Below are 23,709 nucleotides of genomic sequence, written 5' to 3'. Positions count from 1 at the left end.
TAGGCACTTTGCAAAAAAAGAGTCCGTTTTCACAGTAAAAATGTGGTGTGTCCACGTTGCATTTTGCGCCGTTTCCTGTTGTGGGCACTAGGTCTACCCACACACGTGAGGTAATATTTTTATGGAAGGACTTTGGAGAATGCGGGGTGGGTGGAATTAGGTGGATCCATCAGATTCAAGAACTTTTCATCACAGAAATGTGAGGAAAATGTGTTTTATTTTGACAAAGTTTGAGGTTTGCAAGGGATTCTGGGTAACAGAACCTGGTGAGAGCCAGACAAGTCACCCCATCCTGGTTTCCCCTGGGTGTCTAGTTTTCAAAAATGTACAGGTTTGTTAGGATTCCCCGGGGGGGGGGGGTGGGGCAGAAAGACTTAATGTACCCAACTTTTTGGGGGTAAGCAAAGGCCCTTGCCCAAGGGGTCGCTCCCCCCTCCCTGGTAGCTAGTGGGTGGATCCCTGCTTGGGGATCACCCTCCTGGGGCGATCCCCAAGCAGGGACCCACTAGGGAGGGGTACCATTGGAAAAGGGATACTCTTCCTTTTCTAATGATACCTCTCCTGTCTTTCTACGTGCTCAGGGGGCTGAGATAGCCCCCTGAGCACGTAGAAAGCAAGACTGAAATGAGCCTCATTTCAGTTTCAGCTTCACTGAAATGACATCAGCGCGATGTGAGTGCTGATCGGCATTTCAGGGAAACCAAAGCTGCAGCTGAGGGAGCTGGGGAAGCTCTTACCCAGCTCCTGAGGCTGTTGGAGGTGAATAGGAATCCCTCTGGTGCCCGCATCAGAGGGTTTCCCTGTGCCATGTGCTAGGATGGCCGGGTACCGTCCAATGCACATGAGCACTGGTGCGTTGGACGGCCCCCGGACGGCGTACGCACCAAAGGGGTTAAAATAATCCTTATTGACACATCAAAGTCAACCCAGCCCAAGGGGACTTTGGGAATAAATAAATATGTATACATGACCAAAACGTTTAAATGAAGTTACAATTATCTTTGATTATAATATGTGTTTTTAAAAATCATTTAAAAACACAGTTAAAGTGAACTTATGATTCATAGCAACCTCTATCAAAGTGGTAAGGATAATGTGACATGTAATCATATCTTTAAGCTTATTTAAACATATGTAACTGTATGTGTTTCGTCAAGGGTGAAGTCATTGTTTATTGCTTATTTTGTTTTTTTAATTAGCAGTCCATTTGTGAAAGCTTCTCAAACCCTGAACATTCTACATGCTATCAAGACCCCTTATTAGTTTAATACTGCAAAAGTAGGTTCTAAAAATTAATAATCATAACCACAGTGTTTTGCTTATTCAACGGTTTATCCCTGAAAGCTGCATATTTTAATTATAATCTGGGCCATTTTCAGCCCTGCTTTATTGGCAGGTTTATTTTGCCAGAATGTCTTCATTTAGAAATCAAAACCTGTTGTATCTGAAACCTTGTATTCACAACTACATAATTAAATAATGTTATCATTTTACTAAAGACAATCAAATAGTATAGTGCAGTATTTCATTTACTGTTTACATTAATACTTCCCTGTTTGCAAATAAACAGTGTTTTAATGTTCATTGCGCACACGTAAAGATGCAATATAAACATACATCGAAGGTAAGTTGTTTTCCTAGGTTGTCATTTTGGGGTTCCGGTGACATTAAGAAACCGCTTGGCATTCAGTCTTGTGGTTTATGATGTCAGGAGAAACCCTCGATGGCAAGGTAGGACAATATAACTTTGTTGCCCATTATTTATCCTGCACATATTAACCAATTTGTGATGGCAGCTCTGTAATTATGGTTCAGATGCACTTTCCTTTAATGTGCAGTTTTTGGGTTGCTTATAACTTTGGGATACTTAACAAATCTTCATGGAGTTAGGCACTCCCTTCGCACACCCGTCTAGGTTGCAGCATGACAAGTTCCATGCAGATCTGGGCAGACAAAAAGTTAAGGCATCAAATAGATGCATTTACCTCTTACAAGAAATGTTGCTCTACGTTATAGGAAAAAAGCTAAGTAAATCTACTCCAAACTTGGCAAAATAATAGAAGTTCATCCAGAAAGCATTTTTTTGGTGGTGAGCTACTGTTATTTGACATAGGTGTCCTTTTGGCTTCAAATGGTTGTGATTTAGGGAGTCTTGACAGTTTGATTGTTCTATAACTTTAGCTCTGTTTGGCTAATTTGCAGGAAATCTTACAGATGCTTAAAATTTACCTCACTGTTCAATTTTCAAATCTGTGCAGATACATCAAAGGGGTAAAGTTAAAGGGGTAGTTACAATAGTTGTATGGATTGACTATATTGATTAAGTGACTTCAAAAAGAGAACACATACTACCCCACAGGACGCGTGTTATAGATCCCAGAATCAACAAATTACTGCCAAACATTTCAAGTAAAAGTGTCACTAGTGATACGAAAACCACCAAAATAAACACTGTTACTTGAGAGTTGAATGGAAAAATGGAGAGAAGAGAGAAAACACGTTCATAGAACCATAACACAACTCCAACTCCAACTTTCCAGAGGAGCTAACACTGGACCCACACTACTAAGGAGCTTCAAACAGCTACAAACCCTAGGCAGAATCCATTGTCACAACAATACTCAACAGTATATAAACTACTACCTTGGTTCAAACTGTCCAGGAATTACTTCGCTGATTCAACACGTGAGTAGAGATATTTACCTTTCTGGTTTACTTTTAGCTTCTTAGAGGAGCTCCTAGAAGCTGCAAGCCCTTGTCTTCCCAGTTTATGCTTTTTCTTCAACTGTAGGCAGCACCACCATCTCTGTGCCCCAATCCTCTATTTCGTTACTTCACTCTGTATCCCTTTCTCACCAGACTACTTGCCTTTCCAAAAGGAAGAGCCAGCAAATCCATGATTACAATTTTAATCCAATCTCCGAACTCATCTGATAATGTCTCTGCTGTCACACCAAGCACTGTCAACATGGTGCTTCTTCTCTAGTTGTCAAGCTCCTATAGTTTGTTCTCCAGCATTCAGCACTGCATTCCCTCTAAAGGCCTATACTATTTTACACTACCAGCTGTTGCTACTCCATGATTCCCATGGACACATCTCTTGTTTTCAATTGTTCCCAGTGTCTGCTCATCCATTATCATAATCCCAGATAGAGTCTCTGATTTGTTCTCCATTTTCTTCACTGCCGATCCTCCTAACGATATGTTCTCCTTTATATAAGTAATGTAGGAAATTGGGTTATTAGTTGTGTGCCCTGCACAAGTAATAGACCCACAATTCTCCTTACTGTGAACCACGTACCCCGTTGTAGCACTTGGCTTTCTAAGGGTAGCGAAGCAGAGCAGTCCAAGACCTACTCAGGGGAGGTGGTGTGGAACAGTAAGCACTGTTCACTGGCAGGCAATAATAACACTGAATAAATGATTGCCCAGTGGGCACTTTTTCTTTAGAAAAAGGAAAAGTACATTTATTACACACACACTACTAAATACTACACAGTAATTTATGAATATATACATTAGTAGAGGGAAAATACCATAAATGACATGACAGAATCAAATTTGACCCCTTTAGGGAGTCATACAAACATATAAGGCAAGTCTGTTGTCTTGGTCAACGGTTTAAAAGCAACAAAGCCCTTACTAAAGCTATGATTTTCTGCGTAAATGCAATCATCAGTATTAATAATTAATCGTTGTCAACATTGCTATCCCAATAAAGCATTTAAAATTAGCAAAACCTGTGTCTCGGTATTTTTTTTATAAACCTATAAACCATGAAAACTGCAATCATAAAAGCAGCCTCTACAGGGCATCACATTTTGACTACATCATATGCAATCATAGACGTAGCCCCTGGAGGGCACTTCAAGGCCTGTTCCTTTCTTAGACATACTCAGACCACAATAACTGCAACTATACAATAATCCACTAGAGGACACAACACTCTTAGCTGCAGAGCAAACCTCCATCCTTGGGAGTGCTCGAAACATTAAGAAAAATTCAGAGGGGGTTGTGGTTTTCTGCCCCGTAGACTTAGGATCAGTACTTTGAAAACACTCTTTAGGGGGGAGCGACTGCTCTCCTGCAGCCCCTCCCAAACTTCCTGAAAGTCAATGGTGGTGCCCCTGCCATCCTGGGGCCACCACAAGTGGAATAACATATTTAGATTGAAGAGTCCCACAGGCCATTATGGGGCGCTCCTCCGGGAGCAGTGAATATTATAGTATTGGCTCTCCTGCTGCTTTCGGGAGAGACAGACTGCTAGCAGGTGGCCCTCCCACCGCAGTCTCCTTTTGATGAGGGTGGTGCCTACCCCACCCGGGACACCCCCAAGGTGAGTGAAGCGGTGGGGGCTGAAGGCGGAGTCTATTGGTGCTCATGGTCGAGAGTTGGGGTCCCAGGACCCCAGATCAGTTTTGTTTCGGCCCCTGGGGAGAAGGGGCCCATGGCAAAAGTAGAAATGGGTCCCACACATACCCCCTCCCTGGACTAAATAAATAATTAAATCCTGCGCTGACCCCTCGGCCCTGGTTCTCCCCAGAGGTAAATTAAGAATTCTCGGTGGAGCCCCATGCGCTTCATCGCCAAAAAGGTGTAAGGTCACCAAACCTTAAAATGCCATAACTTGGGCCTGATTTTGACGATCCTGGACTCATTTTAGTCCTGGTGGTGAAATCTAGCCACAGCAGACCTCCTCACCTCCAAAGCATGCAGTCCTCAGGGAGCTGGTTCTCCTAGCTCCCTGCGCCAGGCTTCCTTCTGGTCTTTGACTTTGAGCACAGAAGTTAAGGGCTTTCCTCCAACTGGTCCTCAGGAGGTCTAAGAGGGCCAGTCTCACTGGTCCTTGGGGAGATTCACTGGTCCTGGGGTCAACTGGACAGAGTCTTTAGTCCTCTCTGGTCATCGGGGGATTCCTCCTTCCACCTCTTCATGGTGGCCCAGGGTCCAGCAGCGAAGTACAGAGAAATCACCAGGCAAGTGAGAGTCTCCCTCTTGTGCAAGAGTGTTTAAAGGGGAGTGGAAGGTTCCAGAAGCCATGTCATTTCTCCACCTCTGTTCCAACCCTCGGGCACAGCATGCTGGGGCAGTTCAAAGCGGCGTCATCCAGTAGTCACTAGTCACATCTCTTCTAGGGGTCTCAGCTCCTTCGTTCGCTTACATCACTTCCAGGGCTTTCCTCACTAGACTTTCAAAGGAGAACTCCCTCCTGTGTTGGCTCCAGTGGTCTGGGCTTCCTCCTTTGTTCAGTGGACTTGGGCAAGCCCAATCCTGGCACAGTGTAACAGCAGATTGATTGATGCAGATCATTCAGCCCCACCCCTTTCCTCCTCAGTAGCTGAGTGAAGCATTGTTAATTGTTCCCTTTGTGTGAGGAGGCATTTGTTCCTGCCACAGGAGATAAAAAGCAATGTACCTGGCACAGCAGGGTGATAAAAGGCCTGGGCTTTGACCCTGAGCTGATCCAGAGAAATATGACAATTATGGATGACCCATAAGTTATACAGATTTCATTTTTGGAATTGCAGATTTCATTTTCTCGCACAGGTTACACCCCGATTCTATAAGTCACTAATCACTGTGGGCCAAAGGGAAGCAAAACTGCACTCTAAGGCAGTTCTCTCCCTATGTGTGTAATAAAGTGTCACAACAGTAAATCACACTGACTTTCCCTATTAGTGCACACTAATATTATAAGACCTACCCCAGTTCAATATCTAATCCTGCAGAGTCCCCTCTACGCCAGGCTACCTGTGCGCAGCCACCGGGATGAGCTTGACAGTATTCTCACACGCGCAGCCTGCACACATGCATGTACATGTGTTCAAAAGTAACAAGACAAGTGCCCCTTGCTCTTGCTGTGTTGCAGTCAGTTTGCCATGTGATTCCCGTCGGTGACACACATGTAGTGAGACTCACCCACTGTAAAAAGCCGGAAACCAGATGATCCAAAATGCAAAAGAAAATCTGGGTGTACTGAATGGGTGGAACCCAATTGCAACAAGTATGCAGTGCACTGATGAAGTGCATGAGAGCCTGGTCCCTATCTGCGAGACCACACTCTCCATTTCTACCTCTAGCAAGATGACACCAAGATAACCCCTGCTCACCCTCTTGGTAGCTGGATGGAGCAGTCAGGCCTATTCCAGAGGCAATGTGTAAAATGTTTGCACCAGACACACACACTAGTGACACAATAAATACACAAAAAATGAGACTCCACACCAGACATCTAAAACACACCAGCACATGTCCTACCTTTCAAATACACTGTACCCTACCCATGGGGGTTCCTTGGGCCTACCTGAGGGGTGCCTTACATGTAAGAAATGGGAAGGTTTGGGCCTGGCAAGTGCCAGGTTGACGTAGCAGTTAAAAACTGCACGTGCAGACAATGCACTGGCAGGTCTGAGATACATTTACAGGGCTACTCATGTGGGTGGCACAACCAGTGCTGCAAGCCCACTAGTAGCATTTGATATACAGGCCCTGGCACACACCGTGCACTTTACTACCAGTAAATCAGATATGCCAATCATGGATAACCAATCATCATCACAATTCACACAGAGCATATGCACTTTAGGACTGATCAGCAGTGGTAAAGTGCCCTGAGTCCTATAGCCAACAAAAACAGGGTCAGACAAATAGAAGGCCAAAACATTTGGGAACAAACCTGAAAAAAGGGCCATACCTAACAGTGGGCAAACAAATTTCGCTTGCTAATGACTTTGGCAGCCTTTAACAAATCTGCACAAAATCAGCAGGAATGTGCATGTTTAGTTTTCTATTGGTATGCCAAGATAAGCTTAGCAGAGGGATCCAACGTTTCATGCAGAACTGACAAGTGAACACAAAGTTAAAACTTTAGTTTGCTAAGAACTTGGGTGCCTTTTGACAGATTTATTAAAAAAGAGAGATACGATAATTGAGCTTAACTTGCAAACTCCATACTCAGCAAGTGGTTGGGAGGTTGGTTGGCTGCAGCAAATCCCCACTGCTCCCATTCACACTGGATCCTCAATTCCAATTTTAAAAAGTGTGTGCCTATGGAACAGGTAGCTTTTTTTCTACTGTGTAATTTGTGTTGCTGCTCTTTTACCAAATGAGGCACATCGAGCACCATGTTGGGCAAAATAAAAAACATAGCTTAAAGAAGGCAATGATCATACAGCAATCCAGGCTCATGCTGGGCTGAGCCCTAGTCCTGACATTAAAATTACGTTTAAACATTCTAATTTGTCATGTGATTTGCTGGACATGTGCCAGATTTATGGAACCTAGATGCTCCCTAGTCCTCGTGGATACCATGAAGGTGAAATGTACGAAATAAATAGGGTGCACCTCAGCCTACATGGCCAATGGCTGTATGCAATCGGGGTTTGTTTTGCATGAAGTTTGGGTGCAGGGCCTGGTTGAAGGTCAGACCCCCATGTCCAGGCCGGGGCCCAACTCACACTTGTACTTCAAGGCCCACAAACTGCAAACGTTGACACTATGTTCGAGTTGACCATAAATTAATGCCATATTCAACAGTGTGACTCCAAGCACCACCTAAGCATTAATTGTCATTAGTAATGTATGTTCTTTTATCACATTTTTTTTGGGCCACTTTTTATGTTTGTAGTAATCATGAGTCACAAGGTCTGTATTCTGCTAACAAGAGAACTTATATTAACTATCCGATAAAGTTACGTTCAAATAACTCCCCTTTTCCTCTTAGTAGTTGAGGCAAATTTGAAATCATTGAGTCTTGGCAAGTTTGGGTATAGTCCAGGAATCAAAGTTTGGTTAGACCCTCAGCGGTTATTTCACTAAAGGTTGTCCACTTCCCACTTTGATCTCTCTCTCCCTTCAATTCATGCAGTCAGTGCTTGAAGGGCTGTCTTACCGGTATCATTCCTTCTACTGGTGAGGCTGGTACTCGCTCACCTGTAAGAAGAGGTTCTTCGTGTAAGGAATGGCCCTGCCTCCTATCCTTCATTCACCTTCCCCCTTTCCTGGTTTGCTTTTGCTTTTAAGACAAGGTTCTTCATGGAAGGGATGGTCCTGTTTCTCATTTTACATTCACCCTGAGTTAGAGTGGATGGGGTTTTATAGAGGCTGCACGCTCCATCCTTCTTCTCTCCTTCCTCCCTCCAGATAGTCATTGGTGACTTCCCCACTTGTTCCACTCCTTCACTCCTCCATCTGTGAACTCAATTCTGCACTCATATCCATTTCTTTAAAGTGGCCTTCAGCCTTTGGCAGACCCTGCGCACAGCCCAATGTGGGTGACTAGCCACCCCTATGGACAACACCCATACAGCTGCAAGTGCCCAACTCTCACTGCCCACTGCCAGACCAGACCCTGCACACAATCGCAGCCATGCGCTTTATGAGGCAAATAAAACACCTTGTTGGCAATGTAGACCCATATTAAATGACTACCCATATTCATCCTGTGTAAAATGTTCATATAATTATATTTTTTTACATGGTGAGACCACAGTGGCCGCTCCTCCTTTTTATTTGTTTTTATTTAATAATTTATAGAGGTTGTAGGTATTTGTGTTATAGAGGGAGACCTCGTGCCCCCCTACCTTTATCCAACACTTTTTTGTTCCCTTATCCCTACTTTATGTTTACACTTTCCTCTATCAAGCCCTTACATTTAAAAGTGCAGGCTTACATATACCTTCCCTTTTTTACAATGTTATTTCTAAAGTGTTTCTATTCCTAGTGTTTTTTCACAATTTGTTTTGTGTCCTGATGCTACATTTCTAATCAAATTCAGTGGTCTGTAATATGGTCATCATACAAGAGAATAGTGACTGTGGTCAATCTTCTTCCAAATACTAAAGCAAGCCCTAATGATTATGCTGTAATCTGACTGGTGGCGTGGATTGAACACTTGAACATCTAGGGGCATGTGTATCAAAAGATTTTGTATTCGCAAACGCTGCGATTCGCAAAAAAACAGCGTTTGCAAATACAAAATCACAAAACGCAATGTATGAGCCATTTTCGCATCGCATTATTAAGGAATCGCTAATTTTGCACCCAAGTTGTGCGATTTCTCCTTAAGAAATCGCATATTACCACCAACTTCAAGTTGGTGGTAATTTGCGATTTCTTTGAAAAATTCACTTTTTGGCATTTTTCAAAGTGCCATGTGCGCAAACATGCTCATTTCAGGGGTGCATCAGGGTGTCCTTATGACACCCTTGCACCCTTGAAATTATTCTTAATTTGCGATTCTCTAATTGCGAATCGCAAATTGAGAATGACTTCCCATTCATTCCTATGAGCCTCCTGGCCCATAGGAATGAATGGGAAGGTATTCCTTAATTGCGATTTCGCAATTTGCTAATCGCAATTAAGGAATAAAAAGAAATCGCAAAATATTTGCGAATTTTTAAATACATCCCGTTTTGCGATTCTCAAATAGCGATTCTCCAAAAATCGCTATCTGAGAATCGCACTAACGGATTTTGATACATATGCTCCTTAGTCCTTTAAATGACTTGTGAAGATCCATACACGCATGGGAAGATGTACAATTCCATTAAAACAGATAAAATGTAACTGAACCAATTATTGCTCACTGTTATGATATTATTGGACAAGCTATTTGAGCAAATATTTTTTTTTTAATTTTTATTATGAAAGTAACAACACTGATAAATACAGAGAAACATACTATTGGCAGTTGGAGCAGCTCAGAAATTTGGCAGATAGAAGATTTTAAAATAATGTTCAGAACAGAAAATATTCAAACCTAGTACCCAAACACCTAACTGTAAAGGAAAATATGAAAAATAGATGATAGATTAATAATATTTGGGATTCTGCAATCCTTATATAAAAACCTGTCTCTCATTTCTTTAGAAGAGGTGACTTGTGACTCACTCAGTCGCCTATTATAAAAAGATGACATAGCCACTCAAGTGTAATAACCTATTACAGTTGAGAACTGATCTCACAATGTCTGCTGCCAGCAACCAAGGGGAAAGGCAAGTCAGGTCACGGAGCGTTAATTAAAGCAGCAGTTTAACCTCTTCAGTGCCCCGCCCTTTCCCCGCCCTGTGCCGGGCCTTTCATTAGCGGGCGGGGTTCATGACGAGATAGTCTTGTCATGGGCACAGCGCAACCGCGCTCCATGACGAGACTATCTCGTCATGGGCACTGAAGGGGTTAAAGAACAAAAATTAAACATGGCTTTTTTTCTTAAACTCAGTTTTTTTAGCTGTACAGTGACAAGCAGAAATTAGATATTCATGGCAAAATGTTGATTTTATGCATTCCTTAGGTAATTATTGAAAAGTTCGAATCTCTCTGCATGTTTCTACACCTTCCTACCTACTGCACCTTTTTTAACTGATCCTAATATCTAAAAAAAATGTATGTGGGTAATTTTGCACTAGAGATTCTATTTTCATTCTTCATGTTTACAAAAATACTATCTTTCATATGAAAGACCTACACACCAAGGATTCAAGTGGTTTGTGGGAAAGGTGATGGCGTGATCATGTATTATAAGGAATAAAGTACCCCACCGTACATGATAAGGATTGTGCAAGTCACCTTGGAGTCCCATAACAGTCTAAAGGAACGCAAACTTTGGCCCCATTCCTCTGTATGATCATGGAATTAGTTGATGACTTGCAATATACTTATAATTTGCGGCAGGCAGTACTTTATCCCATCCATAGTGATACATTTTTCATTATCGATTAAATACCACACACGTCCTTGACTCTAACCCAGGCATGTTGACACCCCTATGTGTCAGAGTAGCTACTGTGTTCAGAAAAAACATCCAAAACGTGTTACCACCCTTCTGAGATCTAAGGTGTAGTTTGGTATCTCGAGCACCAGAATACGATAATCAGCTGTTCCAAATGTATAGGGTGTTGAATGATAGGACCAATCATGATGAAGACCTGCTGCCAGAAAAAAAGCAGTGCAGAAGGCAAAACATATTTGCTGTATTTTTTCAGTAGCATCACATCGAGGCCACCCCATCTTGGAACTGCATGACCATTTGCTCAGTTTAGTTAATGAATAATAAACATCAGACATCATAGAAATGTGTTGGTGTTTGTGTTTGGAAGAGTTGAGGATTGTATGAATGAAAGCTACCGCAGACTAAGTCATCTAAATCTCTACACGAGCCAGTAGCAAGAAGTCCATTTTCAAATCTATCATGAGGGCAGAAGCAAATAATTGATAGAATGCTGTTTTTTGGCGGTGCTGGGGCACAAAAACTAAATAGATCCAGGGATGATCACAAAAGGTAATTACTTATTTCTTCAGGTGAAAAAGACAAAGATATATTTGGAGAGAACTGGATAGGAAATCCTAAACTCAGCAACACTTGGTTGAAAATATAGAAAAACATTTTATTTAGAGGGTTCTGAAAAAATGTGAGCACCTGAAACTCTAAAGTCCCAACAAATGAAATACCAAAAAAACACATAGAAGAAGAGATGGATTGACATGAATTTTAGGGACATTATAAAAGTGCAGCATGTCCAATCAAACATAATTAAAACTATGTGAAGTCTTACATCTCTTTTGTTTTAAAAACACTGTTTCCAAACTGAGGTCGCAGAATTTGCGTTACAAGATCAAATGTGACCGTGTCTGATTATTTAATAGTGTGCACGTGCGAGGTGGGAGTTGCCTATTCTTCAAATGGAGCACACATTATGGGCAGGAATATGAAACAGGAGAGGTAACCTAAGCACTCTGCTTGGAGATGTGTTAGCGAATAGAGCATGTGCAATGCAGGTCCTGTCAAGAAAGGGTCCCTTCCACTGTCCAGTAATAATTCCTGGGTTTGTGTTGGGAAATTGTACTGGAATTTCATTGGCGTTAAATTTGGCTAAATTGGTTGGTATTTTGTGGAGTTTGGAGGGCTGGGAGCGCTTCCTAGCACGGAGGCTGCCCCCAGAAATCGTGCATTTAGGCTTACAATGTACTTTGCATTAGTAGGTGTGCCACTAGGTGTAGGAACCCAATCATTTTGAAATAAAAGTGGAAGTATGGGTCTGGGGAAATCTTTTATGGATTGGTCTAGGGTGACCCTCAAGTAACATGCTAGGTTCAAGTTTAAAACCCCTTACGAGGCCCACTGGCACTTTAGAAGTGCTTGGAACACAGCCTCTGGCGTTTCTGGACATCTCTGACTTGAGATGAGAGCAGGTTTCCTGGCAACTGGTAGCTAATCCCTGCTCATCGTTGACATTTCTGGTTCAATCAATCAATCAATCAATCAGGCGTTTGTTAAGCGCGACTACTCACCCGAAAGGGTCTCAAGGCGTTTGGGGGGGGGGGCTTTTGGGGGTTAGCAGGTTCCAGTCCATCAAAGGGGGTGTATGTCGAAGAGCCAGGTTTTGAGGTTTCTTGCAAAGATGGAGAGCGATGTTGTCTGTCTGAGGTGGAGCCGCAGGGAGTTCCAGGCTCGGGCATGTTTGGAATGTCATACACGGGCATGTGGAGTAAGTGTTGTTCATGTAAGGAGGAGGTCATGTGGGCATCTGATGAGAATGACAAACTCATATTTGGAAGCTAAAAACATATAGTAGCTGAAAATAGAAAAGCTGGTGATTGGGGGTAGTTATATTCAGAAGGCGATGGAGTTTTGTTTAGGGTTGCTGAGTGTGTTGATCAAAAATACAAACATGGCATTTAGGAGCCAAATGTGTGCATTTCCAGAAAATGCCAAGTTGATGCTTTTGGGCAATAGGTTTGCATCCCATAATAAATGTAACGCTGATATAGAGATAGTTTGTGCAGAGTAGAGTACACTTACTCCTAATATTATTTGCCTTGTGCTGGAGGGCAGTGTCTGTTATGGGTTATCTTCTATGATTCTTGGAAAGATCTTTAACCCTTGTATTAATGGAGCTTTATAAGACAATATAATACATGCTGTTGTCTAAGACCAGAAACTTTATTAATACTATAACCAAATTGATGTCTGCTGTGTAAACTTGCAATTTCGTTGTCACCTGAATGAAAGGTAGCTGTAGTCTAGGAGCCTGTGATGTGTTTCTACCCTGAGGCATAGTTCTGCTGTTGAGGGCTTGATATTGCGAGATACACGCTTCTTTTCATTTCCCATGTGTGCCTCTTCTAAGTATATTTTCATTTGGCCTCCTCAAAGTAGATTCTCGATCATAAATACGATTGTGAATCTATATGGAAGATACAAGGTGGAAAAATGATGAAAGGTTAAAGGTAGAAGTTAATGAAGATGCGATGCACATTGTGTAACCTATTGCCAGGGTACTGGTGTAGTGCCAATTGATCCAAATCTAATCCCTACCATTCTAAACTCTGAGATGATCATGGGAGCCACAGTGTCCGTGCAGAACCCAGGGTGGGGGTTGATGGGGGAAGAGACAGAGAGGAGGAGGGGCAGGGGAGAGGGGCTCCCTTCAGAACCCAGTAGGCTCAGGGTATTCAGTGATGTAGCTAGACGCACTGCCACCCGGGCAGCACCTAAGTTTGCCGCCCTGTTGCGGGTAAGAGGGGGGAGAGGGGGTTGGCATCCGATGGCCGGCTTGTTAGGGGGAGGGGGTGGCTTCCGACAACCAACTTGTTCTTGGGGTCGGGGAAATGGGGGATGAAGGTATCATTCCTCTGAAACACAGATACCACCGCTGTCTGTTTTTAGTAGGTGGGTACCTTGCTGGTGTTGCCACTAAATCTGTAATGCCTTTATTAGCTGAAAACTGAAATTTTTGCCCAATACGGGAATTCTGGTTCTGAGGGTCTAAGTCGTCTGTGTGCCCTTATCATGCAATCTCTACACAATATTAGTTATCAAGCAACTTTAAATCCAGCTGTTGAAACGTGCTAGCAGTCGGGGCCCGTGACATTTTGTATTATCTTTTGGACCTAGCGACTGACGCAAAATACAGTTTTTGTACTTCTCTGGTGTAGCAATCTATGCAACTCATTTAACTCTGTACCAAATTGTCACTTTGAATTCTGATAGACAGGGCTTTAAGTGGGTTGAAAAGACTGGGAGGTCTTTCAAAGGGGCGTGGTCGATATAATTAAGGGCGTGTCTTAAAAACACGTAAACTAAAAATCTGTGCTTACCATAGTGTACCGCCCCACTGGTGTTATACTGCTGCGGTTATTGCATCTAGGCATGTAATACAACAAGTAACATTACACCTAAAACAAGCTATGGTTTTCTCAATGGGTATTCGTTGCACAAGGTACATAAGCAACAACTATAGCTTAGTTGTATATAATATTGAAAATGCTTCAGTCCTGAAATGATGAGACTGTGAAAGTACTATAACGAGTCTCTTTGTAGTTACATCAAAGGCAGCGAAGGGTGGTTCTGCTAAGTTAAGATTTGTTTTCCACCCTGATGGTGATGGCAAAAAACGGAAAGTCCGAGAAGGACCCCGCTCAGCACTTGCTTTTTAGAACTGTCGGTGCTGAGCACCGGCAGGACCCGGCCCATTTAAAGACCTGCTGATACATATATGCGATGTGGTGCATCTGTTGGGCAAATATTCTTGTAACTCTGCTTCAGTGCAGACAAGAGCATCTGCTTCAGGGCCAAGTGCAAAGACTGCGAAGGGCTGACATGCAAAAACAAAAAGAAATCGGCTAATACATTTATTCCTTTGTCAAATACTTTGGTTTGCTGTTTGTGGTTGGTTGCTTGGCACACAGGCAACACAACTCTGCACACAGATATCACTTTTACAGCTAAAATGGAGCAGTATAGATGTTCCTAATCTGTGGATGTGCAATGCTCCAGGCAGCAAACGCTGCCGAAAGACACATGGCCGGACACAGCAATATAAACAGAACACATTGTGGTAGTTGCCCAGATGCCCCATTACACAAAGCAAAGTCAGGCTGTGATCTGATTAGCAATTGTGGTTCATTCTGACATGTGTTTTAAATGTTAAGGGCAGGAAAAGTCCCGGACTGTGATCAGATCTAGAACATTTTAATATTTTACGGTTTATCACATAAAACAGCAATGGCTTTCTCCCTAAAACCTGAAGATTACCAGGGCAGATGAGGGCTGCGGGAAAGGCACTGACTCATATTTAAAATTGTTGATACAGTTTATTTATATCCTGCTCTCATATGCAAATGGAATTGTGCTTTAGTTTACCCAAGTGCTTTGCCCTAGGCCTTGCCTTTGCATTTTCAAAATATGTGAGGCGTGCATGTTTATTGCGGGCCTCGGCCCAGGTCTTTGTTGGCTTGCTACACATTCCTTGGAAACTGAAGCCAAGAGGTCAAACCACATGTATTTTGTTTGTTTCTACTAGGTTCTCTGAAAAAAAGACCTCTGAGTGGCTGCAGATCTTTGAAGGTAGCGGCATCCCATATGGGCCAATCAACACCATTGGGAAGGTCTTCTCTGAAGCTCAGGTCAGATTTTGCAGAACTTTTCCCTCAATGTCTTAAATACAAATGTGCAACACGAGAAGGGCTGGGGGTGTAATTTGGTGTGCAACTCAATTCTATGTTGTTAGAGATGGTATTGATTGTGATGATTTTCACATGCTGTTCTTTGAGCCATTTTGGTAGTAGATGCTTCATAAAACTCCACATTTTGAGAAACTAGGCAAGGGAAGGTGTACACATGTGAGTTATGCTAAGACCGTCCAGCTGATTACGTGTCCTTCATGGTTGCCTCTGCCATTGGTCCCAAGTGAGGCTGCAAATATATATTTTACAAAAAATTATAGACTCCAAAATACGACATCCCATTTTATGATGATATTGTGCACCTCTGTTTAATTCCTAAATCAAGCCAAACTCAGCTCCCACATATTTCGGCACTGCTATAGTTCACTATTCTTACCACAGTCCAAGGCTGTTTGAAGACATGTCCTTGATGCTGGGTTTAGTAACTGGTTGAGATTTCTGTATATTTATATAAGAAGGAAAATGTAGTTAATGTGTGTTTTAATGACTTTGTTTATGAGGTCTGTGTTTTAATATGCTACTCTGGTTTCATGGAGATAGGGATTTTTACTCTTAGCAGATTGATCCATTATAGATTGATAGAATGTTTTTATGATAGTAACTCCTGAATTTTAATCACTGTAAATTACAGGTCTTCTTAATGCCTATTTTAATTAAATCCAGTTTTAAAACCTATAATTTGGCCTTGCTAGATTGAAATATGTGACTGTCAGATTACAGGAAATGCCATTGGTGAATGTGTAGCTGATTGAACCATCTTTCTGTGCTTTATTACAAGAGATTTTGCTTATGATATCTAAAATGAATAAGACAATGAATATCCTCTCATTGGATTTTAAAACCCTTTCACGGGGGTCTTTCATATGACCAATAATCACATTTGCACTGCACTTGCTAATGAATGCCTGTTGAGAGACACAAAAAGTGATTGGATATGGCATTGTACTCAGGGCAGGACACTTCCTATTGGTGCAGAACAAAGGCTTTGTTGCTTATGGTTGCTCTCTGTCTGGAATGGCAGGCACAGTGAAGCAAAAGAATTATAGAAAAGAAAGCGGCTCAGAATAATTACCAGGAACTGAGATTATTTCAGGCTGTCCAATTTTTTGATATTTTTTATTGGGTTTGTTGTGTCGCCGAAACAAAACAATACGGAGCTTAAATGTGGTCAAAAGAGCACACGTTGATATAAACCATATTGTTGGGTAGCCCTATCTAATACCATTATGAGTGCTGCTCGTTTATGCTTGTAAGGTTTATTCATTTTATGCAGTACTTTAATGTGCACGGTCAACTACTCTGAGGTCACCTACTCTGGACGTTTTCGAACAAGCAGAAAGTCTCTGGGGCATTATGACTTAAAGGTTGATGTGCAGTCCATTGTTAATTCCTGAATAGATTGTTTCTGGTAAATGTTCACTTTGCCTTAATACAGAGATTGAGAGTGAGACATGCATATGGTTTTAAAGACAACCAATTAAACTGTGATTAAAATGTGTATAGCCTTGTATAATGTGATCAGCAGTGGTAACGGCATCAGTTGATGTGTTTGATTAAGGTCCACCCTAACTAAATAATTGAATCAATTAACCAAAAGTTCTCTCCTAATCATTCTTTCATGGAGTGTAAACATATAATTGATCTTTATGCATCTTATGTGAGTTGGTTGTATTTCATCAAACAGGATCTATGATTGCTCCTTTCCAAAGGTGGGTGGCGAATAATCCCCTGTTGGAAATTATTAAGAGCTCATGCACTGTGTCTACATGGACCTTTAGACACTGTACCGTACACAGTAAAGAGAGTGGCAGTATTGTGAAATTTTATTGGGCTGTCAAATGTTGCTCCTGAGTGACGTTTCAGTCTAGTTCAGCACAGGGTAAGTTTTTCACCGTAATCTGGGTCTGAGCTACAACAATGTTTTACATGTGCACGGTCCTTTGGATTATGGTACCGTATGTCTATGCTTTCCTTTTTTTGTGTTTATTTTTGTGAATTACAGTGGGTATTTATCAGTAGTCTCCCAACTTCTGAAATCCAGAGGGTATCAGTGTTTACACATTTCACCGCACCATAACCATGTTGGACACAATGTTTTTCCAATGTTTTTCCAGAGTTTAAATCAGGCCATAAAAATAAAAAAATTCCTTGCCAATATATCAGGGCTATCCCTACCATGAAGAAGATTCTCTTGGCTATTGAAGTGGATTGAAATAGAATCTTTAGACCAGGCATGCCAATGATGTGCAACAGTATCCATGACTGGCCACTACCAGGCCTACTGGACTTGGTGTCCGAGAAAAGAACTTTTGCTTCTTCTCTACCTTTATTCCTCTAACTGAAAGCGTTGTAACAGCATGGAACAAGCTCTATTTGGATCTGCCCCACACCAGTTGCAGTTAAGTAGGCAAACTGTGGAAACAGACGTCACGGTTCTTCATCCTGGGTTTGCAAAGTTTGCAAGTACTTAGAACCAAGTTAGACATTAGCAGTAACTGAGTGATAAAGTACTTGGTATGAACCCAACACATATTGAATATTATGCAGAGGGAGAAGGTGTCCATTCTCACAGTCTACTCACTAAAAGGTGATATAGGGTGAAAGTTACTGATCATGAAACATTGCAGACTTGGTACTCCTACCTGACTTAATTGTTTGACCTTGAGCAAATAGTATTCTCTCTATGCCTAGCTAATTATGGCCATCTTTATCACTGATTAACAGACCATATTAATACACAAGTTAGTCTTAGTGATGTTGCTGGTCTTACATTCAGATTACAATAAAGGTGTGCGGAAATCAATAACTTCCAGCATGTATCAAAGTGGTGCAAAATAGATTCCAGAGATTCCAGAAATCACAATATTGTACTTTCCTTCCATACTGGCAGTAAGGCAATGGCCCTTCGGAGGCATCTCTGCAGAGCCCTTATTCACAGAGACATTCTGCTGGGCCACTTGTGTCTTTCCCATCCTGCCCTTAGTTACTTGATTGATGGGCAGCTGCAATCAGAAGGGTTGTGACTGGGAGATCAGGCAGGGAACATTAACAAAAGAGACATGGTCAACAGTGGGGCAGGAATGCCAGATGACATACACCGCAGTCAACTGAGAGCCAGGGGAACGTTCAGTTGAGGAGAGGGACTGGTAAGGAATAAGATACTTGTGAGTGTCTGGTTAACCTAATATGCCATACAAAGCCAACATTTTTACTTACAGCGGACAGTGACATTTTGTAGCATGGCAGTGGCAAAAAGAGACTTGTAGGCACCCTTCAGAGTGGTATTGTTCTCCTGCTTGTTCTGTGTTCTACTGTTCTTTACCATAACGCTGTTGGTATGGACCTTTCAGCCAAAGAAGATATCTGGGGTTCATTATGTGAAGAGGGAAGGGAGACATCAAGAAGAAATTTGCCAAAAACGGCTCCTAGTTCCAATAAATTGGTACTCATACTTGTCTGACAAATTATTTCCACATTCCAAAAAGGACAGCAAGCAGAGCTGCTTATAAGGGAAGATATTCTGAAGCGATATGGGGGCAGAGATGTAAAGAATTTCATGGAATGACAGAGAAGGACATTCTGCACGAACCCTGGTCCAAGAATCAGTTTGATTCTCTTAGTGCTGTCCATGAGTCAGAGTCACAGACACAGGCTTCTCCTTGGACGGGAGCACAAGGAGTCACTATCGCCACTACAATACAAATAGCTTGTATCCAATGCAGGAGGCAGGCAGTAAGATTTGAAATACAGCTTTGTTGATGGTCAGTGAATGGTAATCACTCAAGCATGCATTGAATTACAGTAATCCATGCAGAGCTCTCACAATGAGATCAGGGATCTCTTCCAGGGTATGAATTTTCTAGTGCTAAAAGCGATTGTACCATTTACTGTGCAGGAAATCTGAGGATGCATGTCTTCTGTTCCTGTTGACAACTTTTTTATCATTTTAGTTTCTGGACAAAGAAGAATAGCTAATAATTGTGAAGTGGTGGGTAACATCTTTATTGTTCATACCAAACTTTCCTTTAAAGAGGTACATGTTCTAAAGACGATGCCAAAATGAAGGAGTTTGAGGGTCATTCCAGTCCAGCAGATTGGCTTTTATTTTCTTAAAAATGTTCTACTGCCATCTATTGGGCAATTTCAGTGATTTTCATTTTTAACAGAAAAATCAGATATCTATGGTGGGTTTTTTCCATCCGTAATCCATTGTAACCGGAACCCGTAAGTTTGTTTTTTAGCTGCTTGTCTGTACTATTTTACTTATCCTAGGAAACTGTGAATACTGTTCTTTCCATGGATGTCTCTATATAATAGCTGTGCCAGTGGCCTCATTGTCCCAGGAGGTAAAACAAAGAACGCTGCTCTTGCATCCCATGTGGCACCTGAACATACTGAACTCCCTCTGGATCAGGAACTCCATTGGAAACTCTTCCTTCCTATCCACATTTTTTGTTCATATCAGGTCTTAGATTTGATCCTTGCTTCCTTGGGTCACCAGTGTAAGATTTTTTGGATCAGGGAGATGCAGTAGAATTTACTCTTGGATGATGTAAGTGTGGCCAGGGACTGGAAAACAGCTTTAATCAGGGCTGGAGAGGATTGAGGGACACCTGCCAATACGATGTTGCTAAAGAACAAGCAGGATATAATTAGTGCATGTGTTGCTGTTTCATCAGCGTTGGCAACAGAAGATGTTTGGTTATCTTGAGCGAATGCAGATAAAAATTGACACGTACTTATTCATTTTTATAATTTTTTGATTAAACGACCAAATTGGAATGTTTCTGATTGGTACTTTATTCTATACATATATAAAAATCAATTACAATGTCACAATTAAAAGTCGAGTTCAAAATTGTAAAATATACATAATGACATTTTTAAGCAGACATGTCTTGCTAGGTAGTAGTGCATATCATAACATTATAAAATATTAGTAAAATACGCTTTAATCAATCTAAAAATAATTTACTAAATAACAAGGAATCACTTTTTGTCATAGTTCTCCACAGTAACTTGGTTGTGCTCGCTCTGAAGAATTTTCACAATGCATGCAGCAATTTGTGATAGACCTTTAACAAAATATAAAGTGTCCTCTTTGAGTTTCGCATATGAGTTGCCTTAAACAGAGAGCGCTGTATTTTTAGCATACGTCAAGCAAATTAGGACATAAACAAGTAATATGTTCAATTGTTTCTTAAGTCTTTTTGCATAAGCCACATATTGTCTGCTCATTGAGCATATCTTGCCAAGTACCCTCTATCTGAAGAATGGGAATGTATAATAGTCTCAATCTTAAATGTTTAGTTTTCATTTCCAGATTGTAATCTAGGTAGAACTGTGACTATTGATTATCCTTTTTATATGCTGCCTACAATACCATAAAGCCAGGTAAACAGTGGCGGCCGCTACTTGCCGGGGGTGGTGGGAGGTGGTTAAATTAAAAAAATATTAACCTTACCTGCAGGCCGTTCGTTGGCAGCATCTAACTCCTCTTCGGCTCCTCGGTTGATAGCAGGAAGCACACAGGCCCCCAGACTCCCCTAGCCTTGCAGCAGCGTTGTGACTGGTCTGAGCACCTTGGTTTGGCGCCCAGAGATGGAATGGAAAACTGTGCATGTTCTCCGCCCAGGCTGTGCATTACAGCCGGTGGAGAACATGCAAAGTGCGCATGACTGTTTGGCTGGCCCAAGACGTCCCGTCAAACCGTCATTCGCACTTTAGAGTGTGCTCACCACTCCTCCCCCCCCCCCCCCCAGCCCCTGCTCTGCCCAGCCCAGCCCAGCCCGCACCTAAGCAGGAATGCAAAACTAAAATGAGAATGATATTGGTTATTATCATTTTAGTTTTCCTTTTTAAATTGCTCGCAGAGCAGTGAGGCGACTCTCCTCTGCCATACCGGAGGACCCACAGCTACCAGTAAATCGTTTTAGCTCAAGGTTGGGTATATTAATATGCTTTGGCTGCTCCTCTTCTCATCATTACTACAGTTAGAGTAAGTCCTCTTCAATGAAAACAGACCTTTTTTAATGAATCCCTTGTTTTATAGAGTGCAATAGGGTAGATCTCATCTAATTTTCAAATTTACAAATTTGACCCTATAAACCTTTTAATCTGTGCTTCATTTGTAAAAGAATACTTTCTGGTGCCCAAGGTTTTGCTCAAAAGCCTTCAGCTGACGCTATTGAATGTTGGCAGTACTGAGTACCAGCCTTGATTCCACCTCATGCCTCTTTCATCCATGATTAGTCACTTCCTACCCCTTATCTCTCTGATTCAAGCTCTCGTTCATCCTTGCTTTCTTTCTTTGTCAGTGGTTTTCCATTTCTCCCTTTGTTCTTCTTGCCCCTTTTTGTGTTTTTTTGTCTCTTTGTCTGGGTCAAAGTCTGATGAGGAAAAATATGTGCCCCGCCCATGAGTGCCAGTGGACCCCACCTGGCACCACCAGCTCAAATTCAGCACTGGTTTTAATCAGTTCTTCCCAGGTAAGAAGTGAAATGGAGATTTCTTTCATCAAACCTGCTCCAGCTTGGTGCACTGGGCATAAGGGTCTAGATTAAATTCTGCATGTATCTCTTGTGTTAAATGAATCTACAGTATTTCAGTGAAGGCGCAACAATTATGATATCGAGTAAACACGAATTCACATCAGAGCTAATGTAGTAGTCAGCCTTGCAAAGTCACCAGAGGTAAGAGTTATGATACTGTGATCTTAACATTAGGAATATAAAATAAAAGTGCATCACTGGAGCAGTGGTAGTTGCTAGATCTGGCTACCAAAGATAACACTAAATTATAAAAGTAATGACATTTTATATAGCCCATACAAAAAACAAATAGTGTTGAGGTTTTTAACTAATAGGTGTTATTATCACCCGCCTCAAACATATTCAGTTTAATTACTCAGAAGGACGAAAGTCAGTATCAGCCCAGTAAGATTTCAAACACGTTACTTGCAGGTCTCAGGGCAGACTGTCAGGTGTGACAACACATGAAAAAGAATAAAAAAAGAAAGAAAATACCAACAATGTTGTAAACAAAGTTGATTGAGACAATTTTTTTTTTTGTTTTTAACACAATCCTTTAAAGTTTGGAAGCATATTTTGTTTAATTCGTACTGCTTTAGGCAATGTTAGGGCAACAATTATGGCCTTTAACGGCTAGACATGTAAAATTATGTTTAGATTTATGATTATAGTTAGGTTTACACTTAGGGTTACACTTAGGATTGTGGTTTAGGTTAGAATGAGAGTTGTGGTTTGTGTTACGCATTAGAGCTGTAGCTAGGATATGGAAGTGGTTAGGGTTAAAGCTGTTGTCTGGAATGTTCTTCCTTTTGTTATTTGTTATATAGTTTTCTTCTTAATTGCTGATGCAGTGTAAAATGTTTTTTTCTGTATCATGGGTTTCATTTAATAACTTCTTCATAAATGTCAGTTACTTTTGCAGTCTTCATTATCACACCAATTTTGCTGTTGTCACCTCATCTTAGTCCCCCCTCTTTTGAGTATACTGCAATGGAATTAAATGGGCCTTGTGACACTGTTAAGGGAAAAAAACTCTACTATACTACTGATTTGTTCGCCATCACTATGTAAGGAAGTGTCTGGCTCATGTGAATAGGTATGGTTGATGGGTGCAGAGTGCAATGGTACATGAAGTGAGATTAAAATTACTTCTTGGTGGAGCTAAGACTAACCTTTTTATGTCCACAAGAATAGGATTGAAAACAATAGGGAACATTCTTCAACCCAAATGTGTTGCCCTTTAATATGTGTCAAGGCTTTAATCAGGATCTAAAATCTATTCTCTCTGCCAACATGTACTGGGAAGAATTTGAATAAAAAAATGTGCAATACAACCAATAGTCCGGAAGCTAAAGAGCCATTCCACTGTTGCCTCTACCTGGAAAGAAAACTGTAGTAGACAAAAATATTCTTATAATTATCTTTTATCACTGTGAGAACTAGTAGTTGGCTAAAACACCAAGACAGGCTGAAGGTGTCACATGAAGTGAGACTAGTCAATCATAATAACATTTTACACAGGCACTTATATAACACTTATGTTGGTTCTTTATACCCTAAAATACCCAATTTAATGGTTTTCTGACCCGCAAAGGATGGAAACTCAATGGACAGATGCACATTTGGGTTCACGATAAACAAAATATCAATCATTTTTTCCGAGTACAAATGGAAGCACTATGTTCAAAAAGGGGGCCAGTAAGAATATGATTCT

General features: G+C 41.4%; 1 protein-coding gene across 1 annotated transcript in view; it reads left to right on the top strand.

The window, feature by feature from the left end:
• SUGCT (succinyl-CoA:glutarate-CoA transferase) overlaps positions 1-23,709 on the top strand; it is a 3,154,468-nt gene that overhangs the window by 1,732,412 nt on the left and 1,398,347 nt on the right. Inside the window, exon 12 of the mRNA XM_085607431.1 lies at positions 15,303-15,405. Coding sequence (XP_085463557.1) covers positions 15,303-15,405 — 103 coding nt within the window. The remainder of the gene's footprint in view (positions 1-15,302; positions 15,406-23,709) is intronic.

The sequence above is a fragment of the Triturus cristatus genome, chromosome 5_2 (assembly GCF_964204655.1).
Source record: "Triturus cristatus chromosome 5_2, aTriCri1.1, whole genome shotgun sequence".
NCBI lineage: Eukaryota > Metazoa > Chordata > Amphibia > Caudata > Salamandridae > Triturus > Triturus cristatus.
The sequence above is the reverse complement of the archived record's forward strand: the minus strand, read 5'-3'. Positions and strand labels throughout refer to the sequence as shown.